Source organism: Trachurus japonicus, chromosome 7 (assembly GCF_045865225.1).
Source record: "Trachurus japonicus isolate A0001 chromosome 7, Traja_1.0".
Lineage (NCBI taxonomy): Eukaryota > Metazoa > Chordata > Actinopteri > Carangiformes > Carangidae > Trachurus > Trachurus japonicus.
Window position 1 is genome coordinate 34,085,205 of NC_140913.1, and position 26,178 is coordinate 34,111,382.

At 39.7% G+C, this 26,178-nt stretch overlaps 1 protein-coding gene across 4 annotated transcripts; it reads right to left on the minus strand.

The window, feature by feature from the left end:
- Nucleotides 1–2,391: 2,391 nt before the first annotated feature.
- ctdsp2 (CTD (carboxy-terminal domain, RNA polymerase II, polypeptide A) small phosphatase 2) lies at nt 2,392–22,946 on the minus strand. 4 transcript variants are annotated; one of them, XM_085782984.1, is made up of 7 exons: nt 22,413–22,920; nt 15,917–16,080; nt 11,948–12,052; nt 10,232–10,288; nt 7,471–7,563; nt 5,812–5,997; nt 2,392–5,007 (listed from the first exon to the last, which is right to left on the minus strand). In XM_085782984.1, exons 1-7 carry the CDS (start codon nt 22,483–22,485, stop codon nt 4,882–4,884), a joined length of 804 nt encoding a protein of 267 aa, XP_085639110.1. In that variant the 5' UTR covers nt 22,486–22,920; the 3' UTR covers nt 2,392–4,881. The 4 variants fall into 4 exon arrangements, with proteins under 4 accessions (XP_085639110.1, XP_085639111.1, XP_085639112.1 ...); XM_085782985.1 differs by having other exon boundaries at nt 11,948–12,049; nt 22,413–22,721; XM_085782986.1 differs by lacking the exon at nt 7,471–7,563 and having other exon boundaries at nt 22,413–22,946.
- Nucleotides 22,947–26,178: the final 3,232 nt, after the last annotated feature.

The window sequence follows — 26,178 nt, forward strand, 5'->3', positions numbered from 1 at the left end:
CGACCTGCTGATGTCACCATGGAAACGCCCAGAATAATGACGACACCGAAGTCCGCTTCAAACTGGGAGTAGCTCTGTTTTTACCATAGAGTCTACTACAACTCATAAATTAAGACATAAGTTCTCAATAGAAAAAAATTAAATAAAATAAAAAATAATAATAACAACAATAATAAAAAAAATAACATAAAAAGTTAATTAATAAAAAAATATAGAGAAAATATACATGTTTGGTCAGAGATATCACACAGTATGGGTGGTCATGAAAAACAAGTAAAAGTAGGGCTTGTATGAATGAGCAAATACATGTTGTGCTGATTGTTTGAGGCATGATGTATTTTATATTTTCAAATATTATTATTATTATTATTATCCATTATTCCAATATTATTCCATCCAGGAATATTTGTGAATTTCTCATTTCTCTGTATCTACCACAGTCTATGGTATCTACCAACAGTCTGTGAACATCCACAGACACTGCCCCTTTTGAAAAATCCTAAATTTCCAGTTGTGGGGATCCAAAACCCATCCAGATAAATTACATTTGCTGTAAAATATTTTTATACAACCATAATTTCATAGAGTAGTCAAATGAAACATGGAGAAACATAGTTTTACCTGAGGTGGAGGTATCTCAGCTTAATACTAAACAGGTTCTTCTTCTTTATGAGTAGCTAATAACTTTATGTTTGACGGTGATGCAGGTCTCAGGTGGTCTAAATGGGAAAATATAAAGAATGTTCACAAACAGGTCTCAGGTTTGTGTTTTAAACTGTTTAAACTGATTTCACAGTTGTAAATATGTGTAGTTTTTTTTTTTTTTACCCAGTGTGTTGTTGTCTGGAGGATTTATTTTATTTACAACAGTAAATGAATACAAAATGACTGTCAATCACAACGTAAACATTACATGTCGATTACGAAGCGAACTTCAGCGCGATGGAAAGCGCTGATTTCTCAAAGGGTGAAACGGAAAACACGACGGTTCTTCGTGTTGCTAGCTGACGTTTAACCAACTCGTGTGGTTTATAATTTGTTTAATTTAAAACCAAACACGTTTTTATCCACAGAAAACCGTGACCTGCTGTGTTTTATTGTGTTGAGTGAGTCTACGGTTGATTTTTTGGAGAGCTACTTCCTGCTGGTGTCACCGGGTAATGTCCTCGGTTCGCCTAAAATGGCGGACTCATAAAAGCAGCTGCACCGACAGTCAACTCATCATCATCATCATCATCTCATCAATGAGGAGCAGATTAAAAACACTGATAGGTGTCTGATAAAACCCAAATATGAAGGATTGATCAATAATAAACTGATTAGAATCTAATACTTAAGTAATTTATACTCAACTACACTTCAGTATTTCTGTTTCACTGAGTCAAATCATTGATTACCAATATTTCCTATTACATTACATCACTAATAAAGTTTGTGTAACACAGCAATCCTCATAGAATTTAATGAATTATAATTAAATAAAACATTTTTAGAACACTTGCTGTTGCTAAAACTGTAATTTTTCCGTTTTAAATAAGTCTGAGTAGACTTTAGCCTTTCAATTTCTTCATCCTGATCTTCAATAATTTCGTAACTCTTCATATATTGTTTCATCTCTTTCAAGATTGGTTCAGCAATTTCTTCACTTAATTCAGTATTATTTCAACAATTTATTCAGCTCATTCAGCTTTCAGCATTGACCTGTATTTCCTTCAGGAAATGCATTCTCTAGTTCCTATTGCATTACATGATCACTAAAGTTTGTATAACACAGCAATCCTCATAGAATTTAATGTATTATAATTAAATAAAAACTTTTTAGAACACTTGCTGTTGCTAAGAAAATAAGCAGGACTTTACCTGCAATGCAGTAGCCTATTACTGTTGTACTTATCAAAGTATTTCTTCCTCTTTTGGAAAATGACTCCATCTCAGAGTCACAGTGATTCATGGTGCAACAACAAGCAACATGTGTTTGTCACCTAGAAATGAATTATGCGACACAAATACAGATCATCTGTTTGTCTGACTTAAATAATGTTGGCTATGTTAATTAGCCATACCATAATGTAAACATAACCCATTACAAATATTAGTCTGGTACAAAATAACAGTATATTATCGTAGAAAGAATGGCCCCTTGTCATATTTAACTACTATAGACTTATCAATAAATAAAAAACTGTTGGGTCGGTATGAAATACATAATCTAAGTACTTTAAAATACAGTATTTCAGTAAATGTAATGCTTTGTGCCTATACTAAAATGTTGTATAAAAGGTTTCATGGTTATTAAAGATAATTAGTTATTGTATACGAGACAAAAGCTGTTTCATCAGACTATTGATGAAAGGTGTTTGTGTCAAACAATAGAACAACACACGAAAACAGTAAAATATAACCAATTTTTATTTTAAAATAAAAACTGGTAGCACCTTGTCTTTTATAGTTTTGGTCAAATCATGTAGACAAAATGAGTTTTTGATTTATTCTTCTGATAGACAAAGACAAATTGTGACTGTCTAAACAAGAACTTTTGGTCATCACAACTGGTGGATTTTCATTGTCATATTTTCTTTTACTAGTCAACATGCAGGCAATAATTGCATCAGGCATTAAACATCATAGAAAAACCATATTACCCAGGAAACATAACCCCACAAAATATCTGCTGTAAAGAAGTTAAAAAAAACAAAAAAAAAACATATTCTTGCATGATTGAGTCTTGGATTTTCATGTTTTTGATTTGCTTTAACTGCTGATGAGCTCCGACAGCAGAGTGTTTGTTATTCAGGCACAGATAAAACAGTCAAACGCAAGGCCAGCCTCAAAGTTGGCAAATGGACAATACAAAATGTAAAGCACTAAGAAATACTGGACAATACAGGTTTTTTTGGCCAATAAATACAGAAAAAACACTCATACATGTTCAAAAACAACAACAAAAAAATCAAATTTGATATTTTCAAGTGTTGCACTGCAAGTACCACAGCCACATGGCATTACACTTGCTCTCGACAGTGTTTTCTCACGCTCAGCATGACACATCAGAGTGTGTAGGCCCACAAATCTCCGTTCAGGCAGAAACACCCATTCTCTGTCCGAATTTCAAAGGCACAGTTTATACTTTCAGCACTGTCAATATAAAACAAGTGCAAGTTTGTTTGTCATATAGTAATAAAAGAATAAAACATATGAACAAAGTGAACGGTTATTGACTGAAAACTGTGGCGTTTATGGTCCTATAATGTGCCGACATATTCCAGTGTGTCTGCTCTCAAACGGCATCGCCTTGTTAATTTAAAAAAAAAAAAAACCAAACCCATCGGATCTATCTGAGCGCTAAAATGATGTCTGTCTGTTTCTCTTGCATGTAAAAAATGATGTTTATAATACAAATAAGAAAAATACACTTTTGTTGTTTTGTTTTTTTGCTGTTCATTTACAGGTAAATAAGGCTACAGTTATGTTTACATCTGCTGAATGCAATTATTGACTGAAGAGGTACTGTCCATGTAGTTACAGAACTGGGTTGCATAGAAGAACCATGTTCACCATTTAAAAATAGATTTCCTTATAAAACAACCTATAAAAAGAAATCAATAAATGTATAAAATCTGGTGGAAAGTTTTAAAAAAAGAGCTGATGTTTTTTTTCTGCTGTTGTTCCTTAAAGGCACAATAATTAAAAAAAAAAAAAAAAAAAACACAATGTCCAAAAGTCAAGTCAGGGCAGGCAGGCTTCTGCTTTGGCAAAAGAACCATGGTAATATTATTCACACTAGTGGAGTGACGGTGACGGGACCGGCTGTGGCTGTTGTGTTGTTGTCTCCTGCTCTTTATAAACAGTGGTTGTTTATATAGAACGAATCTCCTTGTTGTTTACAACTACTTCCGGGTAGAAAACCAGCATGAGAACAATAGCTACAGACGAGAGTTTCGCTATACAGTATCTCATTTTTCATGTCACTATATCACCGTTTAGACTAATCTGATGTTTGTAAAGTCTATAAAACCAATGATTGGACAAACATTACTATTTATGTGTGCACATTTTTGTAATTAGTCATGGTTATCATAGATTAGCCGGGCTAACGGTTAGCTACCTGTTTAACTTTAATAACTCAGTGACTCAATAAACGGTCCATGAAAAAATATTTTCTCCAGCGGATATCTGAGTTACAACATGACTGAGCTAACTGGAGTAGTTTCATGTCGTGTCCGACAACGGGAGGGTTTTAACAGCTGACGTCCTGCTGTTAGCTTAGCTACTACTGTTAGCTTAGCTACTGTTGTTAGCTTAGCTGCTGCTGTTAGCTTAGCTGCCGCCGTTAGCTTAGCTACCGTTAGCTGTCCCTGTCAGCTGAACCACTGATGCTTTCTAGACCCTGTGATTCCCCCAAACTGAATAAATACAACACATAGCAACACAAAACACACACAGAAATAATAATGTTTCTTCAATCATTTCAGATTTGTCTAAACAGTGATAGGGCGTGAAAAATATGATATATAGCTAAACTCTCGTTCGTTACTACTGTTCTCATTCAAATTACGTGCTGGTTTTCTACCCGTAAGTAGTTGTAAACACCAAGGCGATTCGGTCTATTGTTCAATCTGTGGTTTTAGTTTAGTGTAGTTTAGTTCAGTTTGAGCCAGAGACGACGACTTTGTTGTTGTGTGTTTTTCCAGAGCGTTTGTTTTCCTTCACCCCGTGCTGCTAATACACTTTTTATAAAACAGAGGCTTTTGTGCAGAGGTGAGGAGGAAAACAACACCAACACCAACATGTGGGAACCCTGTAGTGTTGTATATATCTCTATGTGTGTGTTGTGTTGTGTTGTGTTGTTGCAGCCGTGACCCTGTCGGCCCTCAGCCGGTCTCAGTGTCCACGCAGCTGGTCCAGCCGCGTGTAAACGTTATCAGCTTGACTTAGTTCTTCAAACACAGGCAGAAGGTTGAGCAGCTCGGCGTCTTCCACGTCATCAAACCAGGACACCACAGGAACCTGCAGCGACACACACAATACACTTTTCAAGAATAAACTTAAAACCTTCCTTCTTAATCAAGCGTCTTTTCTTAAAGGACAATTCCGGGCAAATTCAACTGGGGGCTGTATGTTCCTAACATTTTAGGTCTAAAAGAAGGAATCTGAAGATTTTCAGTTTAATTGCTCCTGTTTTGCGGTAGTTGTGTCTGTCCCCGCATCGCCACGGCAATGATGAATGGGAGCGGATGCAAGTTCTGCTGCTTAGGCTGTTTCCATCCCTCAAAGCCACAGACAGCGTCAGATGGCGACTCAAACATGCACCCAGAAGTTTATTTTTACTTCAAGCAAGTCAAGAGTTGATATTCCTGTGTTTATGACACAAACGGGAGCTTCCGACTGCACGTGAAAACACCGCGCGTCAACTTGGGTCTCGACTCCGCCAGACTTTGAATTAGATCTAGTTTTACAAACATGTCGGCTTGCTTGATGGAAATAAACTTCTGGGTGCATGTTTGAGTCGCTGTCTGACGCTGTCTGTGGCTTTGAGGGATGGAAACAGCCTAAGCAGCAGAACTTCAATCCGCTCCTATTCATCGCTGCCGTGGCGATGCGGGGACAGACACAACTACCGCAAAACAGGAGACATTAAACTGAAAATCTTCAGATTCCTTCTTTTAGACCTAAAATGTTAGTTGAATTTGCCCGGAATTGTCCTTTTTAAATAAAGGCATTTTAACTTTTTGTCAAAACAGAGCTGCCTTGGTATTTATCAAATCTAATATTATTATTATTATCATCATTCAGTATTCTGTGGACACTCACAGCGTTGTTGGGGTGGAAGATGTAGGAGGCAGGAGAGTTATCCAGGATGAGCGTTTTGTGGAGATCTCTCCCGAGGCGGCTCAGGTCCTTGACGTAGCAGCCCTGGTGGAATACACAAGATTCCCGGAATAATCGAGCCCGGAAAACTCCGCACTGATCCAGCAGGTCCGTCACTGGGTCTGCATACTGCCGGGGGGGGGGGGGGTCAGGGTGGGAGGGGGAGGAGGAGGAGGAACAGGTGAGGGAGAGGAGGGACGTGTGAGGCAGAGGAGCTAACGAAGCAGTTTCTACAAGTGGAGGATGTTCAGTCTGAAGTTACTACGGCAACTACACGTCGTCTGCTCATGTGCAACATCTGCAGCAGCTGTTCACAGACTCACAGCTGGAATGACATCATCAGATTAAACCGGGCTGGGCCGATGCGATGATGCTGCAGGACGTCGCTACAGCATCACAACCACTAAACTAAAACAACGTGTTTATTGTGTGTAATTTAAATTTTAACTGGAAAATGTCCTAAAAACATGAAACGCAATAACAACATTTAAAAAAAACACTTAAAAGAAGGATGATTAACTTATATTTCTTTCATTCTGTCTATCTTTCTTTCTGTCTTTGTCTTTCTGACTGTCTTTCTTTCTTTCTGTGTCTTTCTTCTGTCTGTCTGTCTTTGTCTTTCTGTCTGTCTTTGTCTCTGTCTTTCTTTCTTTCTGTCTGTCTTTCTTTCTGCCTTTGTATTTCTTTCTTTCTTTCTGTCTGTCCTTCTTTCTTTCTGTCTTTGTCTTTCTTTCTTTCTGTCTTTGTCTTTCTTTCTTTCTGTCTTTGTCTGTCTTTCTTTATGTCTTTGTCTGTCTTTCTTTATGTCTTTGTCTTTCTTTCTTTCTGTCTTTGTATTTCTTTCTTTCCGTCTGTCTGTCTTTCTGTCTGTCTTTCTTTCTGTCTGTCTTTGTATTTCTTTCTTTCTTTCTGTCTTTGTATTTCTTTCTTTCTTTCTGTCTTTGTCTTTCTTTCTGTCTATCTTTCTTTATTTGTCTTTCTTTACTTTGATTTGCTTAGTTTTGTTTCGTCATCTTTTCTCCGACCTCATCTCGCTGCTGTATTTATGTTGAGTTGTCATTTCCAACTGCACGATGAGGTGAGGTGTCAAACAAAAGACTGAAATAAACTAAACTAAAATAAAAATAAAAGTATAATATCTTCCATCATTGTTTTATCTATATTAAGTCATTTGCAGCAAATGAACATGTGTTAACTCTGTCAGTCAGTTTCAATCAGCGGTGCAGCCGTTATCTCTGCATAAGAACCAGCGTGTGTGTGTGTGTGTGTGTGTGTGTGTGTGTGTGTGTGTGAATTTTAATGTAATTAAGTCTAATTCTTCGCTTTGAAATCAATTATGTCAGAACTCAGTGTGAAGTTGTGAAGAGCTGACGCAGCCGAGCAGACGGTGTGTGTTTTAATTAGAGGTGTTTAAAGCTCAGGTGGCTAACGACAGAGAGGAGGAGGAGGAGGAGGAAGAGGAGTCAGACCTCACGTCAAAACACCAGAACAGCAGACAGAAGAAGAAGAGAAGAAAACACTCCACGGCGACGGCGGCGGTGAATAAAACATGAGTGTGTGTTGTCTCAGGATCAGTTGTTGTTGTTGTTGTTGTTGTTGTACCTTAGCGAGGCTGGCTGTAAACAGCACACATTCAAACAACTCTCCCATTCGCTGCAGGAACTCGTCCACGTACGGCCGCTTCAGCACATACACCTGCAGGACAGACACACACGTTATCACACAACACAACTAAACACAACACACACTCTGACCAGGTTTCCTTCTGCTTGTCCATCGAATTATCTGAAGATCGATAAAAATATTAATGTGAACAATGTTGGTTCAAGTGCGTTTCCATCTCAGACCTTTAAATTAATAAAAAGCCGTGCATAATGACTCATGTGCTGTTTAGCGATCATATTGGTGTATTGAGTTGTTTTCTTGCAGTTTAACGCGTTTCCATTAGAGCTGCAACAATTAATCGATTATTAAATTAATCGTCAACTATTCTGATAATCAAATAATCAGTTTGAGTAGTTTTTTTTAAGAAAAAAAATCTTAAATGTGAATATTTCTGGTTTCTTTGTTCCTTTATGACAATAAACTGAGTCTCTCTTTGGTTTGTGGACAAAACAAGACATTTGAGGACGTCGTCTGGTGGTTTGAGAAACACTGATTGATGTTTTTAGACATTTTTTAACATTTTAGTGATCAAACAACTAATCAATTAATCGTTTAAACAATCAACAGATTAGTCAATAATGAAAATATTCATTAGTTGCAGCTCTAGTTTCCATCCTTCATCTTTAACCGATTATCAGAGGTCGGGCTGCTGGAGTCGTTGCCTGGAAACCACTGAGCCACACGCACGCCCGCCTAGTTGAGTTGGTAAATATTGCACAAGTTATATATCTAGTAAATATATATATATATTTTTTTTTTTAAGCGTTCAATTCAAATTTAAACTTAAGAGAGATTTACAGTATGATTTCAATTTTGTTCTCATTATTATCCACCCAGGATATTCCACAGTCTTTTAGTTTAATTTTGTATTTAAAAAAGCAGTTTAAAGAAATCTTCTGTAAAGAGGTAAAACTCAAACGCCAAAGTATAGTTTATGTTTGGTTCGACCTTGTCATTTTCAAGTGCCTTCATTATTTCAAATGTCGATTGTAAAACATAATTTACAATTATGCATCTGTCTGTATTTACTCGGCTGGAATACGTAGCAGAATCAACATAAAACACGTTCACAACTCACATTTATCCAACAAACAACTGTTTCCATCAGAATCTGTTGCATTAAAGCAGAAGTAAGCGATATTTTTGTGTTAATATAAGTCTTAAATAGTTATCAATCACTTACATAGAGTGTTTGGTCTGAAACACGGGTCTGTCAGTCACTCTGCTCTGCTCTGAGCCGAGGAGAAAACTTTTTTTGTATCCTACAAGTTTTATCCAATGAGGAGAGAGAAGGTTTCAAAAGCCTGCCTGGAACGCAGCATTAGCCAAAACGACCGGATCGCTTACTTCTGCTTTAACTTTGTATCCATCAAGAGAAAATCCGATGAGATCGACCGTATTAACTATTTTATCGATATTCATCATGACATTTAATCTAATTTTACTGTTTCCATGAGGCGTTTTTAATCCGATATTGCTTAATGCGAATAAAAACGTGTGGTTACTGTCGGTTTTTAACGTCTTCTTCTTGTTCTGGTTCTGGTTCTTTTTCCTGTGTTTTTTCCACCCGTTCGTCTTCAGCTGCAAGTAGCCGGTTCCTGAAACAAGTAATCAAGAATAGGCCGTGCCAGAGTTAACCAGCCTATCCTGGATTACTTGAACCAGGCAGAGGCCCACGGGGGGGTGGAGGAGGGGGGAGGTCCTAGAAATCTCATTTCTCTGTTTAATTACGTTTCCACATGTCCCACAGAGAGAGGCTGAGCGGTTTCCAACATGATCTCTCTCTCTCCTCGGTGGCAGCGACAACGACAACGACGATATCTCTTATAGAGTCGCAACAATTCATCGAACAGTAATCGATTATAAAATGGATAAAAATGAATCATTAGATTAACATAGTGTAACATAACCCGATTTGTAATAGAGCAGGAGAAATAACGTCTATTGAACGCCTCCTTTATTCATTCATTTATTTGTTTATTTTTGCTCTGTCATCTTTGTCTAGCGGCTGGATTTATGTTGAGTTGTAATTTCTGTTGCAATGATCGATTATTAAATTAATTGTCAGCTATTTAGATTTCTGTCTTTGTCTTTTTGTCTGTCTGTCTGTCTGTCTTTCTTTCTTTGTCTTTCTGTCTGTTTAAATTAATTGTAATCGGGGGTTTTTTTAAGAAAAAAAAAGTCGTAAGAAGAAAGAAAGTCCAAATTCTCTGATTCCAGCTTCTTAAATGTGAATATTTCTGGTTTCTTTGTTCCTTTATGACAATAAACTGAGTCTCTCTTTGGTTTGTGGACAAAACAAGACATTTGAGGACGTCGTCTGGTGGTTTGGGAAACACTGATTGATGTTTTTAGACATTTTTTAACATTTTATTGACCAGACAACTGATCGATTAATCGTTTAAATAATCCACAGATTAATTGATAATGAAAATAATCGTTAGTTGCAGCTCTACACACTTATTCATGAAGACAAGTGACTCTTTTTTTCCTTTAGTGCTGCTGTTTGTGTGTGTTTGTGTGTGTTTCCTGTTTCTACTCCCACATCTGTCCAGTAGGGGGCGCCCTGCACCGTCACACAGAGACAGAAACCTGGCTCGATCGGTTTACAACGACCCATCCCTTCTCTGCCCAATACACACACACACACACACACACACACAGAAACACACACACACACATGCAGTGGTGTATTTACCTGGTGTGTGGTCCCCTCTATCTCCACAGGCACGATGAAGTCTGCGTTACTAATGGGCTGCAGGGAGGAGACACACAGAGAGACGGTTCATGTTCGTTCACATGAGCTGCTGCTGCTCTGTACATTCACATGGAGTTATTACATAACAAGTGAACACGGAGGAGCAGCACACACACATACACACACACACACACACACGGTATATCAGTCACTTTACTGTGAGAATGAACTCAGAGAATAACAACAGACTCATCCTCCTCCTCCTCCTCCTCAGAAATGACATATAAACTAAATAAATAAATACAAATATCGTAGTTTGGAGCTCCAGAAAAAAACGAGCTCATCTCATTTCTCCTGTGGGACGTTGTTGTCGTTGTTGTTGTCGGCCCAAGGTGTAAGCGAACTAAGCAGCTGCTTAGCGTCCCGTGACCACCAGGGGGCCCCAAAGAGCAATTAACTTGTTTAACGCTAAAGTGACTTCGTAACGTCTGACGATCCCTGGAGAAATCCTGCGTAATTACAAAAACCTTTAAACCTTTAGTTTATTTAAAACCCAAAATAAAAAAAGCAGATAATGTGTTGTCTATTGGTTTATCTTGTTAGGTTTAGTTGTAGGCCCAGATGACATTCAGTTTCCCACCCAGTGCTGTATCACTTTGAATATTAAGTGTAAATCGACCCCAGGCTGCACTTTGAGCTGAATCTGGTTCCGTTTCAAGATTAAAAACCAAAGATTGGCTTAAAAACATCCCAGGATAAGATGATGGAGTTTGTAGCTGGTGTGTAAATGATCAATCATCAGTATTAAGAGCACATTTAGTGGCCTGAGATCCCAAAACTGCTCAACCAAAAGACTCAACTGATCCTTCATCCCCAGGGAAATCAGGCTACACAGTTTACTAGTATGAGAAGTTGTATTTTATGCATTTTAAGTCACTTTGCATTTGTTTTAGATGTATTTTAAAGGTTTATCTATTTATTCTGTCTATTTATTGTTATTCTATCTATCTTATGTTTAGAGTGGATGTATGTGCATGGGCTGCTAGCATCGAGAATTTACTTCAGGATCAATAAAGTTTATTAAATTCAATTCAATTACTGGCAGTAATTGATAGTTTTCATGTGACGTCACGGCCCGTATGGAACGCCCCCCTGGCGGTCAAAACAATCCACTTCCCCGCTGTCCGCGGCTTAGGACAAGGCAGAAAAACACACACTGCTCCCTGCTGCTTCAAAAATACTGGTGTTATGACCCAACTGGTGTCTGATTTAACTGGTTACCGTACCGAACAACAGCTGTGCTGCACTTCCGTTCGCTGATTTGTCATGAATTCATAAATCAAGCCGCAGTTCACATGTTACTGCAGCGTTGTTACTATGCTTCTGTGAGTGAGCCTGGCTTATTCCTCCATACGGACAGTCAGCGCCACACTACTCTCACTAGTCTGCACAACACTGCACAGTATGACAAAGCCTGTTGTGTTTAAGTTACAAACTAATGGAAAACACTCTGAAAATACGCTAAACAACACCGGCCCCGTTACCATCGTCCTCGCCGCACCGGGGTCGGTCCTCGGACCCCACTTTGAGAACCACTGCCTTATATAACAACTTATTTAAAAATGCAGCAAAGTTTATTACCAATTGCGTTCAAGAACTTTGTAACTAAATTGTGCGTTATTACTACCGCATCCCCATGACGACGCTGTGCGGTACCTTGAAGGAGCTGTGCACCAGAGTCTCGTCCAGGTCGATGACCACGCAGATCTTCCCCTGGTCGAGGTCGTTCACCTCGGGCAGGAGGCTCGCGTCGTCGCACTGCAACCACACACACACACACACACACACAGAGACACACACACACACACACACACACACACACACACACACACACAGAGACACACACACACAGAGACACACACAGTTCCCTCTTTTTAATAACAACGCCCATCATCCGTCTTGTCTGTTCTATATTTACAGCTGAGGAACATGATGAGACCCAAAACGCTCCGTGATTCATACGACAGTCGAACCTCGGCTGTTTGACTTCACCGCTGGGAAATTAAAGACTGTGGAGGAGCGTGTGTGTGTGTGTGTGTGTCTATGTGTGTGTGTGTGTGTGTGTGGTCTTAATTATTTACTTTTTATGTTGTATATCGTCACCATTAGCATATTTATGTCTTTCATTACACTTCCGATAGCAGCTTATTAAACTCTACAGGAGAACAAATCAACTCCATATAATCTCATTTTCACATCCTGCGTCATTTTTTGTTTCGAAACTGAAATTAATTATTTAAAATATTGCATAACAGGGAAAAAAAAAGAAGAAGAAACATTTATCCAGTAAAGGAAGGAAGGTCAAAATTTAGATTTAGATGAATCGTCTTTCAACAACAACGGCGTTGGCGGCGAGGAGCCAGATGCAGCAGCGTGACCCCGTCGGCACCAAAACTTTAATCCAGTTTAATTTCCAGACAATAAGCAGAGGCTCTGTGCTCACGCTGCTTCCTGTTGGCTGGAGGCAGCTCATTAAAAATGCTGAAGCCACTACAGCACCACGAAAACAAAAAAACAACATGTGTGATGGCGCATAATGTTTAATAATAATGACATGAGGTTTATATTGTGTTTTACGTTTGATGTATGGAATCATCTGGGAAATGTCCTAAAAACATGAAGCACAATAACAACATTAACTCATATTACAGTATTTAGAAAGATGAACTGTGGTGAAGAGTTTTTTTTTTTACTTATTTATAATTCTCTGTTTTTATCAATGTCATACATTTCGTTCATACATTCACTTTTCTGAATGACAATATTGTTGATACAAATGAAACATTAGATTTACATAGTGTAACATAACCTGATATGTAATAGAGCAGGAGAAATAACGTCTATTGAACGCCTGCTTTATTCATTCATTTATTCGTTTGTTCACTTTGATTTGCTTATTTTTGCTCTGTCATCTTTGACCAGCTGCTGTATTTATGTTGAGCTGTAATTTCTATTGCACGATAAGTTGCCGTGTCAAACCAAAGACACAATCAATCAATTAATCGAACAATAATCGGTTATTAAATTAATCGTCAACTATTCTGATAATCTAATAATCAGTTTGAGTAGTTTTTTAAAGAAAAAAAGTCCAAATTCTCTGATTCCAGCTTCTTAAATGTGAATATTTCTGGTTTCTTTGTTCCTTTATGACAATAAACTCTTTGGTTTGTGGACAAAACAAGACATTTGAGGACGTCGCCTGGTGGTTTGAGAAACACTGATTGATGTTTTTAACATTTTATTGACCAAACAACTAATCGATTAATCGTTTACATCATCGACAGATTAATCGATAATGAGAATAATCGTTAGTTGCAGCTCTAAACTAAACTTAAAGGGATAGTTCAACATTTTGGCAAATTGGCCCATTGCCATAATCGCTATAGTCAGACAGAGTTGTTTTAGAGGTAAATTCATGCAAAACCGCTGATGCGCGTTGCGTTCAGGGACAGTTTTTCATCAAGCAGTCTCTGTATTTCCCTCTAAAACAACTCTGTCTGGTAACGTTGTGTTATTATCTCATAGCGTGGTGAATGTGCAGGTCACAACTTGTCCACCAGAGTGTTGTGGAGTTGTTGGATTGTGTATTTGATGAGTTTGATGAGGGAAACCAAGAAATCCCATGAGCCTCCGTAGCGTAGCTCTGAGCAGCTCACGGCTCTGCTCCGCCGTTCTAAAAATAGCTTGCACCGACAATTAAAGGTAACGAACCTACTGCTACGACTATAGGGATTATGGCAATGGGCCAATTTGACAAAATGTTGAACTATTCCTTTAACTAAACTAAAAATGTTTATCTTCCATCATTGTTTTATCGATATAAAGTCAGATGAGTTAAACTTTAATCCAGTTTCATCTGCTCTGTGCTCACGCTGCTTCCTGTTTGCTGGAGGAAACTCCTCAGTGTGAACAAACATGGCATCTCATTAAAATCCCTCCTCCCCCCTCCCTCCTCCTCTCTTTACCACGGTGGCGAGGCTCTAATCAGGCTGACAGCGCTCACCAGCGTGGTCGCTCCGCCGCCCGGCCCCGGGCTTTAGTGTTTTTCTCTCCACCTCAGCAATTATCATCTCTCTCTCTCTCTCTCTCTCTCTCTCTCTCTGGGCTCTTATTGTGTCAGTGTGTGTCGCTCCTCAACATGTGTTGTTGTTCAGGTTATCACTGACTTCCCCCCACTCTCCTGTTGTATAATATAGTTTATCAGAGTGTATATTTGTCTTTTATAGTGTATTATAGTATAGTATTGTGTTTCATAGTGTAATATTGGGATTTACAGTGTATTATTATGTTTAAAGTGTATTCTTTCTTTTTCTTTTCTTTATTAGGATCCCCATTAGCACCTGCAGCAGCATCGGCTCTTCTTCCTGGTATTATATTATATGGTAGTATATTATATGGTAGTATAGTGTATTATTGGGTTTTACAGTGTATTATAGTGTAGTATAGTGTGTTATAGGGTATTATAGTATAATATAAAGTATTATAGTGTATTATTGGGTTTTACAGTGTTTTATAGTGTAGTATAGTGTATTATAATTGGGTTTTATAGTGTAATATAGTGTACTGTTGTGGATTATTGTGTGTTCTAGTGTATTATAATATAATATAAAGTATTAGTGTGTAGTATAGTGTATTATTGTGTATTATAGTGTGTCCTAGTGTGGAGCCTCAGCAGTCTGTGTTCATGTCTATCAGTCTGTCTCTCTCTCTCGTCCGTGTGCCGACAGGACCGACCGACGCTGTGGCGCTCTCATCTTCCTGCCAGGATCGAGTGTGAACATCAAAGTCGCTCCGTATCCGCAGACAGTTGCGTTTTTTTTAAGATGCTCAGAGCAGGTGCAGCCGTGGTTTGAAACAAAACAACAAAAGGAGGCTTAAAGACAATAATAAGAAGAAGAAGAAGAATTGGAAGCAGCATGTTTTTGTTTTTACAACAGCGTGCTCGGTGTATTGGCTCAGACAATCACTCTACTAAAACACCGCCTCTTTTATGATGACTGGCGTGTGCATGTTCGACGATGAGGAAGTAAAAATGTAGAATAAACACATAAATAAATCATGGTTGCTCTCCTCTACTCAAACTAGAGCAGCAACTAACGAGTATTGTCATTATCGATTTAAACGACTAATCAATTTAGTTGTTTGGTCAATAAAATGTTAAAAAATGTTGAAAAACACCAATCAGTGTTTCTCAAACCACCAGGCGACGTCCTCAAATGTCTTGTTTTGTCCACAAACCAAAGAGAGACTCAGTTTATTGTCATAAAGGAACAAAGAAACCAGAAATATTCACATTTAAGAAGCTGGAATCAGAGAATTTGGATTTTCTTCTTTAAAAAACTACTCAAACCAATTATTAGATTATCAGAATAGTTGATGATTAATTTAATCATAGATTATTGTTTGATTAATTGATTAATTGATTAGTTGTTGCGGCTGTAACTCCAACGCCTCCTCTTTTATGGCGACTGGCGTGTGTGTGTTATAGGTCGTTGATGAAGAAGTAAAAATCTTGAATAAACACTAAAATACATTTCTTTAAACGGACCAGAGCGATCCCAGGTTTCGGTGTGTGTGAATGAAATAAGACGGCGGCTAGATAAAGGAAATAAAGAGCAGTGTTACCTTGACAACGGTTCCATTTTCCTGTGAATCCAGCAAAGCCTGCTGGGAAGGCGGCGGTAGTGGCGGCGGAGGTTTGGGGCCATCCTGAGCTTGGAAGCAGCAGAAGAGCGCTTTGAAGATGTTACAACTCCGAGGCTGTTTCAGCGTCGAGCGGCTCACCTGGCCTGTTCACACACACACACACACACACACACACACACACACACACACACACACACACACAGAATATTAATTACATTATATAACATATTATTTGCAAATCGATGAAAAGGTAACATTGTAACTGAGTTTTAAATCCGGCCGTTTCATGCAAAACAAACACACGGGGAAGACAAACGTCCTCCTGTCTTCTTTTATACTCATTCAGTTTTAATCTCCTTAATCCATTTGGTTTTATATTTTTACTTTTTTTAAATTATCGCTTTATGGTGAATCGTAAACTTCAGGTAGATCAGACCAACTTCCTGTTGTGACTATCGGTGTGGACTGTATTGGACAGATCTTTTATACTCATTCAGTTTCAATCTATTTGGTTTAATATATATTTACCTTTTAAATTCTTGTTTTGTGGCGGATTGCAAACGTTAGTTCAGTTGCAAACTCTAGGTAGAACACGATACCGGTACGGAGCGGTGGATAATATACAGGAAGAAGACCGACTTCCTGTTGGGACTTCCAACTTGTATCTTGTTACTTGTTATTCGTCGCCACGTTCAAATGGAAGAGACGATACGAGGAGACGACGGACACAAAGAGATGGAGCCGTGAGAGAAGGAGTGTTTCAATTATCATCATCCACCTAAAAAATATCTAAGATATAATATTTACACTTAATATTAATTGTAAATCGATGAAACATTAACATAATCACTTGATCAGGTGAATATTTTAGATTTCGAACTGCAAACATCTCAGTTTTTTAAATTGTGAAAGAGTCAGTTAACTGGTAAATTATGCAGTTACGGTAAATATGTAACTGCTAAATAAATAAATAAATATTCCGGTATGGTGAATAATATACACGAAAGAAGACCAACTTCCAGTACAGACCGATGGCGGCGCCCTTGTCCGCCATCTTGCCTGCAGACGGGTACTGTTGTGCCCGTAAGACGACCATCGTAGGAGAAACCACGGTCGTCTCACGTCGCACTGTGAGACGGGTTCAAGGACGCACGTTGTCAAAGATAACCGGCGCTAAACCCAAACAAACGATCGCCTGCCATGGAGGTTAAAGCAGAAGTGAGCGATCCGGTGGTTTTGGCTAACTTCCTGTCAGCCGATGGAGTTAGCAGTCCCCGCCCTCGTCCCTACGTCACCACATTCACGCGCATCCCTTGGCTGCACACACAGAGAGGACCGCCCCTTTATGCCGTTCTCTCTCCTCATTGGATAAAGGTTGTAGGATACAAGGAAAGTTTTCTCCTCGGCTTACAGCAGAGCAGAGGGACTGACAGACCCGTGTTTCAGACCAAACACTCTATAGAAGTGATTGCTGTCGGAAGATATAACTATTTAAGACTATTATTAACACAAATATTCCGCTTACTTCTGCTTTAAACGGTCACCGTACTAATCTGCACGCATCAAACTTGACGTCGTACTAAAGTTTATTAGATCCACGTCGTCGCATAGCGTTGTCATCAGGGTTTCCGCTACATGCTTTTCTGTCGTGGTGGCCCGCCACGACCACATTATTGGCACCACTGCTTCAGTATTGGGGCAAACCCACAATAATAATCTAATCTACTCTTCTCCACTACACAGTTACAGCTCGACTCGACTCGGTTTAAGTCCTTTTCCATCACAGCTGAGTTCTTCACAGTTCCTCCTCGGCGGGGTCAAGGTCGTCGTACCACGTCGGCTACGACCGCGCCGTCTCGCTCTCTCTTTTTTCTCTCTCCTCTCGTCGGCTCCAAACTCACTCGTCTGCTCCTCGATCGCGGACCACAGCCTTGTTTTCCACGCAGCCGCCATTTAACTCGTGTAAAAGAACAACAACAGTCTCAGTACAGATCAGTGGTCGCTGTTACCGCTGGTTTGTTTTTTTAAATTAGCGTGTTTGATCCTTGTGTCGGACGTCGCGCTCAAGTGCAAGTGGAAAAGCAAAAAATAAATAATTAAATACATAAATAAATTAAAAAGTCGAGCCGAGTCGCGCTAGTGGAATAAAGAATAAACCGAAGATGTTATTGCAGCCCATAGGTTCAACACCACGTTGCCTACACCTTTTGTAAATCCTAGCAGAGACACTGGTCATGCAAAAGTCTTATAAGATTGTTAAAATCACACAGTGCATAGAGCATTACACGTTTCATCGGTGTGAAAAAAGGCAAATTTACTGGTTGCACATGTGGAAGAAGATCAAAAATGTACTTGTACGTGCACTCTCAAATTTAAAGGGCAGTCTATAATCAAAACAACAACAACACATGAGATATCAACAATGAAGAAGAGGAATGAGGATAAAAGACCAGCGAGCGCTCAGCTAATGAGTTGTTTGTTAACGTATAGAAGCAGCTTCCTCTCTCGTCCATCTGTGTGACACGATGATGATGGCACAACACAACAGACATCAGGCATATGAAATCTGTTTTTAATGCGCTGCCTCTGCTGCTGCTGCTGCTGCTGGAAATGGCTGGTACATGTTATATAATCAGAGAGGGCGGGAAAACCCACACTCCTCCTCAGCAGCAGCAGCAGCATTAACAGCAGCAGCATTAACAGCAGCAGCAGCAGCAGCAGCTCTACCTTCAACAGAAAAACACAGACAGAAAACATTCCAACCATTTTAAAACTCCGGGGCGGTTTGAGAGCCGAGAGAGAGAGAGAAAGAGAGACGCAGCCTGCAGCCAGACAAGACGGACAACAGACAGAGAAGCAGGCGTGTGTGTGTGTGTCGGTGTGTGTGTGTGTGCGCGCTGGACAGACGGTCACACCTCGGTGCAGCTCGGTCTTTGATCGGCCTCTGTAACGATGGGAGTCCTCGCTGCATAAAGGCTCAGAGAGCAGGAGGAGGGGGAGGGGGAGGGGGGAGTTCCTCCTCCTTACAAGTCCCTTCTGCTGCGTTGTTGTTGTTGTTGTTGTTGATGTGAGGACTTGTTTGATTTAATTTTATACATCCGTCGTCGGTATTAAAGCTGCTAAACACACTCACACTCACGTCAGGCAGCTTGTATGTGTGAAGCCCGAGGAGCTGTTTTGATGACGAGGTCTTTACTAAAGCTACTGTCATTTAAAAAGTGCTTGGAAATTAAAAAGGAATGAAATATATGTGTGAATTCTACTTTAAATGTGTGAAATCTATGTGGTTTTGTTTGATTATGTTTGTTTCAAAATGCACAATTCAAATGCAAAAGTCTCAGCTCCGACCAACACACACACACACACACACAGCATGTTACACAACAACTCAACTCCAAGCTCTGGATCTTCACAACATCGACATCTACTCTTCGTTTTTATTCATCTATGTGAAAGTAGAAAAGATTATTAAATCTAAATCAATACAGTGGAGTCACGTGACGTGTGTCTAACAACAACCAGAGATAGCCGAGCAGCCGCCTATTGATCCGCCACAGGAGGAAGAAGAAGCAGAGGAAGCAGAAGCAGAAGAATATATTGCTCCATGTATGACATAACACATACATTAAAGCCGCACGGCTGCCAGAGGAGCAGATTAATCCTGCAGAGGTTTATATCTCTGACACGCTGACCACGAGGCAAAATATCACAGAGAAACGCTCGGGCCAATCAAACCACACACATTCACATAATACAGTATATAAACTAAATATACAGTATATATATATGTGTTTATATAAAGGTGGATTATTAAAGGTGGATGAGGCTCGGAGCTGAGGAGCAGGAGCCTGTTTCAGTTTCAGGCCGAGAGGCGTCAAACAACGACATCTTTGAGCGGAGCTACAATGGGCGTGTGCAGAGGGTGTGTTAGTGCATTCCTACTGTCAATACCGCCGCGGCACCTGGTATTTCCACACACACACACACACACACACACACACACACCTCTCTGGCTGCTCTGGTGTTTTTTGTTCAGCGTCAAATAATTAAAAAAAAAAAGCAACAACAAAAACAAAGTCCCAGCACTTGTTTCCTGACACTCAGAATAAACAGCAGCCAGATCCAGGACCAGGATCTGGACCCTGGTCCTGGTCCTGGATCTGTGGTGACAGGACCCGGGGGGGGGGGGGAGTGGGGGGAAGAGGAGGACGGGGACGGAGCCAAACAAGCTGGAACCTGATAGACATGAACACTCAAGACTGCTGAGGCTCCGGAGAGCTGGACACCAACACCACCACACTATAACACACTATAATACCCCATAATACACAATATACTGCACTATACTGCACACACAATAATCCACAACAGTACAATACACTATAAAACCCAATGATACACTAAAATACTTTATATTACATTATAATACGCTATACTACACTATAAAACCCAATAATACACTATAATATTTTATATTATACTATAATACCCTATAGCACACTATATTACACTATAATACACTGTAAACCCCAATAATACACTATAATACTTTATATTATACTATAATACCCTATAACTCACCATAATTCACTATAACACTGTAAAACCCAATAATACACTATACTACCATATAATAGCCTACACTTTAAACACAATAATACACTGTAAATCCCAATATTACACTATGAAACCCAATACTATACTATAATACACTATAAAAGACAAATATACACTCTGATAAACTATATTATACTACAGGAGAGTGGGGGGAAGTCAGTGATAACCTGAACAACAACACATGTTGAGGAGCGACACACACTGACACAATAAGAGCCCAGAGAGAGAGCGAGAGAGAGAGAGAGAGAGAGAGAGAGGTAGACAAAAACAGGATCAACAATAGCTAAGCTCTGGATGGCAGAGCCAGTGCGTAATGGAGACTGAACTTACACTTACACAGCTTAAACCAACACAACACAACACAACACAACGATGTGTGTGAATGACTGGGCCGAGCCGAGCCGAGCCAGGCCCAACCCATCTACACGTTATTGATTATCGGTATCAGTTATCAGTTGATTAGTCTGATTAATCCCATGTTTATTTATTAATCCATTAACAGTTTGATCTGCAGGTGGGGAACAACCAATGAGAAGAGCAGATTAAATTCCTCCACAGTGTATTTAAAGGAGTTAAATGTGATTATTACAGGTTATTATTATTATTATCAACTGGAGCCCTATTGATTATCAGTATCAGTTATCAAGTGTTTCATCTATAAACAGTTTAATCTGCAGGTGTGGAAATACAAACCAACAACCAACAACGACAACAACCAAAGAGAATATAAGATTAAACTCCTCCACATTAGTTAGGCTAAATGTGATTATTATAGGTTATTATCATCTGGAGCTCTATTGATTATCACTATCAGTTATCAAGTGTGTAATATCATCTCATATTTGTTTATTAATCCATTATTAACAGTTTAATCTGCAGGTGTGGATATAAAAAACAACAACAACCAATGAGAAGAGCAGATTAAACTCCTCCACAGTAGTTAAATGTGATTATTACAGGTTATTATCAACTGGAACCCTATTGATTATCAGTATATTTATCCATAAATCCATTATTAACAGTTTAATCTGCAGGTGTGGATATAAGAAAATAACAACAACCAATGAGAATACAAGATTAAACTCCTCCATGGTGTATTTAAAGGAGTTAAATGTGTTTATTACAGGATTAGTCTATTATTATTACTAACTGGGGCCCATCTACACTTTGTTGATTATCAGTTATCAGTCGATTTAGTCTGATTAATATCATGTTTATTTATTAATCCATTATTAACAGGTGTGGAAATAAAAAACAACAACAACCAATGAGAATATATTAAGATTAAACTCTAACACAGTAGTTAAATGTGATTATTATAGGTTATTAGCCTAATACTAACTGGAGCCCATCTACACTTTTGATTATCAATCATCAGGTGATTAATCTCATGTTTATTTATTAATCCATTATTAACACAACAACCAATGAGAATATAGTAAGATTAAACTCCTCCACAGTGTATTTAAAGGAGTTAGATGTTATTATTATAGGTTATTATTACTAACTGGAGCCCATCTACACTTTTGATGATCAATTATCAGGTGATTAATCTCATGTTTATTTATTAATCCATTATTAACACAACAACCAATGAGAATATAGTAAGATTAAACTCCTCCACTGTGTATTTAAAGGAGTTAAATGTGATCATTATAGGTTATTATTAACCCAATCGTAAACAAACACACCGAGCACCGACCGGAGGGGGAGGTGGGGGTTTGGGGTTGGGGGGGGGGCAGGTGTCGGTACTGATGTTATGTTACACACACACACACACACACACACACACACACACACACACACACACACACACACACACACACACACACACTAATACACTCCCTTCCCTTCTCACCTGTTTTGGCTGACACTTCGTGATGGTGGACGTCGTCTTCTTTCTGCACCTGGGTGATGACAGAACTTTCCATCGGACAATCACGGAGCCCGAGTCACGACGATGATGATCCGCAAATGATCCACAACAAGTCCGCGACATCGGCTCCTCTTCACCCACCACCACCGCAGGAGGAGCAGCAGGAGGAGGAGGAGGAGGAGGAGAACCAGCAGGAGGAGCAGGAAGAGGAGAACCAGCTCCTGCTTTTCGTCTTGTTGTTTCTCGGGTTTCTTCTCCTTCCTTCTCTCTCTTTCCCGCCGCTGCTGCTGCTTCGTCTTCGTCTCCTTCTTCCCGCTTCTTCTTTCTCCGTCCGTCTTCCTCTCTCCGAACTAGGCACTTATATGGATATGTTTTCACTTTACCGCGGAGGTTATTGTGTTAAGAGTCCTTTTCCGGAGTTTTTTTTTTCTACCGCTCCTTCTCCTGGTCGTGTGGCCGAGCTGCCCTCCTCTCTCTCCCGTCACTTTTGCAGCAGCAGCAACGGCAGCAGCAGCAGCAGCAACGGCAGCAGCAACAACATGGAGAATCCAGGCGAGAGAAGGAAAACAACCGAGGAAATGGGGCAAGGGAGGCCGGTTTCAAGCCCCCCTCCCTAACCCTCCTCTCCTCCTCCTCCTCCCCCTTCCCTTTACTACAGATAAACAACACCGACGGAGAGAGAGACCTCGCAGAGCGGCCGGGAAAACGCCGCCAACCGCCGCCCGGAGCTCGTCGCGGCGTAAAAGGGTCGAATCCGCGGCCGAGTTGTGAGTAAAATGTGAGTTTTGTTGTAAACCGTTGGGTTTGTTTTTCTACGGTCGAGACTCCGCGGGCGCCTAGAAACCGTCGCCGCGCTCTGATTGGTCGGCCCCGCAGCGAGCAGAGAGGGGGCGTGGCCAAGGCATTCCTCCCCGTAGAAAAAAATACAAACAGACGCCATGACGCCGCCTCTGACGCTGCTGCTGTCCGTTGGAATGATACGGCAACGCGGCCGCCATCTTGGGTCGGTCTACTTACTGCATCAGTCAACAGAGGCAGAGGGTCTATCAGCGAAATAAAATCGCCTTAACTCACTGAATATTCAACCAATTTTCAAGCCGTTTGGTTTATTATAAATGTCAGACATATATATATATATATATATTTTAAATTATATATATATATTTTTTTATGTACTAAACACGAAGAGTTCATTTGCAAAAGCAGATAACAAAATTTCTAGAATCTTCATTTCTTATTTTTTATTTACATAAGGTGATATCAGTCAAACCAAAGTTGAGTGACTTTGAGATGTAACAAAACAGACATATCTCAAAAAAATAAAGTTTTATTGAAAACAACACTATGCAAAGAATAATTACAAAGCCTCAGCTCATTTTTTTTCAAAACGGCACTCATCTGCTTTTGCAAATGAACTCTTTATATATATGTATATATGTATATATATATATATTTTTTATGTACTAAACATACACCCCCTTAGCAAAAAGGAGTATACTTTTGTTCATTTTATTAAGTATGCTTGAGTATAAGTATAAGTATAGCAAGTATACTATGGACTATGTACTTGTAGCATACTAGAAAGTATAATTTAATACTTCTTCGGACTAAATTGGAACATTTTAAGTTTATACAAGTATACTTTATAGGTCATTTTAAGTTTTCAAAAGCACACTTATACTGCCTCAGTTTTAGTATAAAATGAGTATACTTGTAGTATACTTTAATAAACTACTTTTTGCTAAGGGCTTACATACTCAAACACACACCCACAGGCAGAAATACACTGAAATTTGTTCTACAAGGGTATGACTGGGTCTGACTGCTTGACAGACGTATATACAGTATGTCTATGGTCAGAAACCGACCCAAGATGGCGGCCGTGTTGACGTGCTCTGAGAAGCAGAAGGCGGCATCTGGTCAGTATGAGGGGGCGTGGCCAAGGCATTCCTCCCCGTCCCGCACGCGCCGCAGCGAACACATTCCAGCGCTGCTGCTGCTGCGGATCGATAATGAGATCACATTGTTTGTAAATTATTAAAAATAAATAAATAAACAAGTACTGATATCTGATACCAAACGTCACACGCAGGTGAAGAGGGAACGGGCTCATCCGGACTCTTATTTTGAAATTATTCGACGTGACGTTTGTTTGTTTTTTTGTTTATATAACGTTTTATTTTTCTACTACTACATCAGTTTACTGCTTTAATGCGCAGTTTTAATGATTGGCTATCATTCAATTTGAATAATTATGATTATTATAATTACGTAACCACACACACAAAAAAATAATACTAGGCCTATAATAACAATTATGAAGTGCGTGGTTATAGGTGTGTCACTGGCTGTTAGTTAGTGTCCATAAAATGAAAGTTTTACCGTAAGATTATATTGTATTTGACTTCACAGTAACTACGGTATCAAACCCACTGTTACTGAGTCAGATCATGATATCAATCTGTGATTAATATAGAAGCCAAAACCACAGTGCATTACTGTTATTAGTAGCCTATTTACTTTTGCCTTTTACTTCCCTTTTTAACATTAATTATTAGCATTATTTAAACAGTTAATAACTTGTTTATACCACTGTACTGGACTGGACCTCAGGTCAGAGCTTCATGTGTGGAGGTAACAGAGGACACAGTGAAACCAGTGACCCAGCCTTCTTCTTTCGTTTTCTCTCTCGTCTCTCTTCTCTCCAGTGACTCAGTAGTAAAAATGAAACTAACTTGTTTTGCCCTGAAAACTTTTTTTTTTTTTCTTTTGGTTGGGGGGATTTTTACTGAGCCACAGTGTGACGGTAATCACCCAACATGAGATCAACAACAACAACATGGCTCTGATGCAGCAGCTCCAGGACCAGGCTGCTGCTGCTGTTGTTAAAGGGATAGTTCACTCAACATTCAAATTTCACTCATTATCTACTCACCCTCATGTGGACTAAGGGCTGGGAGAAGTTTCAGAGTCCTCCGTGGCTTCTCTGAGTTACAGCGGGGCTCCGTGCAGCACTGCATGTCCATATGACGGATGAGAACGGAGCTCACTTTTCTTCGTCCAAAAAGACACACCAAAAAACATCCAAATACCTCCATAGTGTGCAAATCTCGCGAGATTTGGACGGACCGGGAAGAGGAGCTTCCGCTGCAAACAAGCTTGAAATATAGACTTATTTAACTTTTTTCCGGAACAATTTCGCATTTCGGGGCTTCAATACAAGACGGACATTACATACGAGCAGCATGGAGGTATTTGGATGTTTTTTGGTGTGTCTTTTTGTTCCGAAGACAGTTGGTATCCATTTGCAACCGTTATATGGACATGCACTGCTACGCCGAGACCCCCTGTAACTCAGAGAAGCCACGGAGGACTCTGAAACTTCTCCCAGCCCTTAGTCCACATGAGGGGGAGGAGATAATGAGTGAAATTTGAATTTTGGGTGAACTATTCTTTTAATGCTGCTGCTGCTGCTGCTGCTGCTGCTGCTCAGGAACTACGTTACATGACGGTTGCATCATGTCAGAAAATGCAGCTTAGTTCAGAGTCTGAACCCAGAGAGTCATTCAGAAAAAACACCCACCGGGGTTCAGATCCAGGTTCTGCACCGAGCTCTGATCCATATTGTCATTCTGTGTTTCCACTGATCTGGGTGCAGTCGTGTTCTGAGCAGCTGAAACACATTTCACATTTCACCTTGTTCAAATAAATACCAGTGGGTCTGACACCATGTTAGGTAACGTGTTCA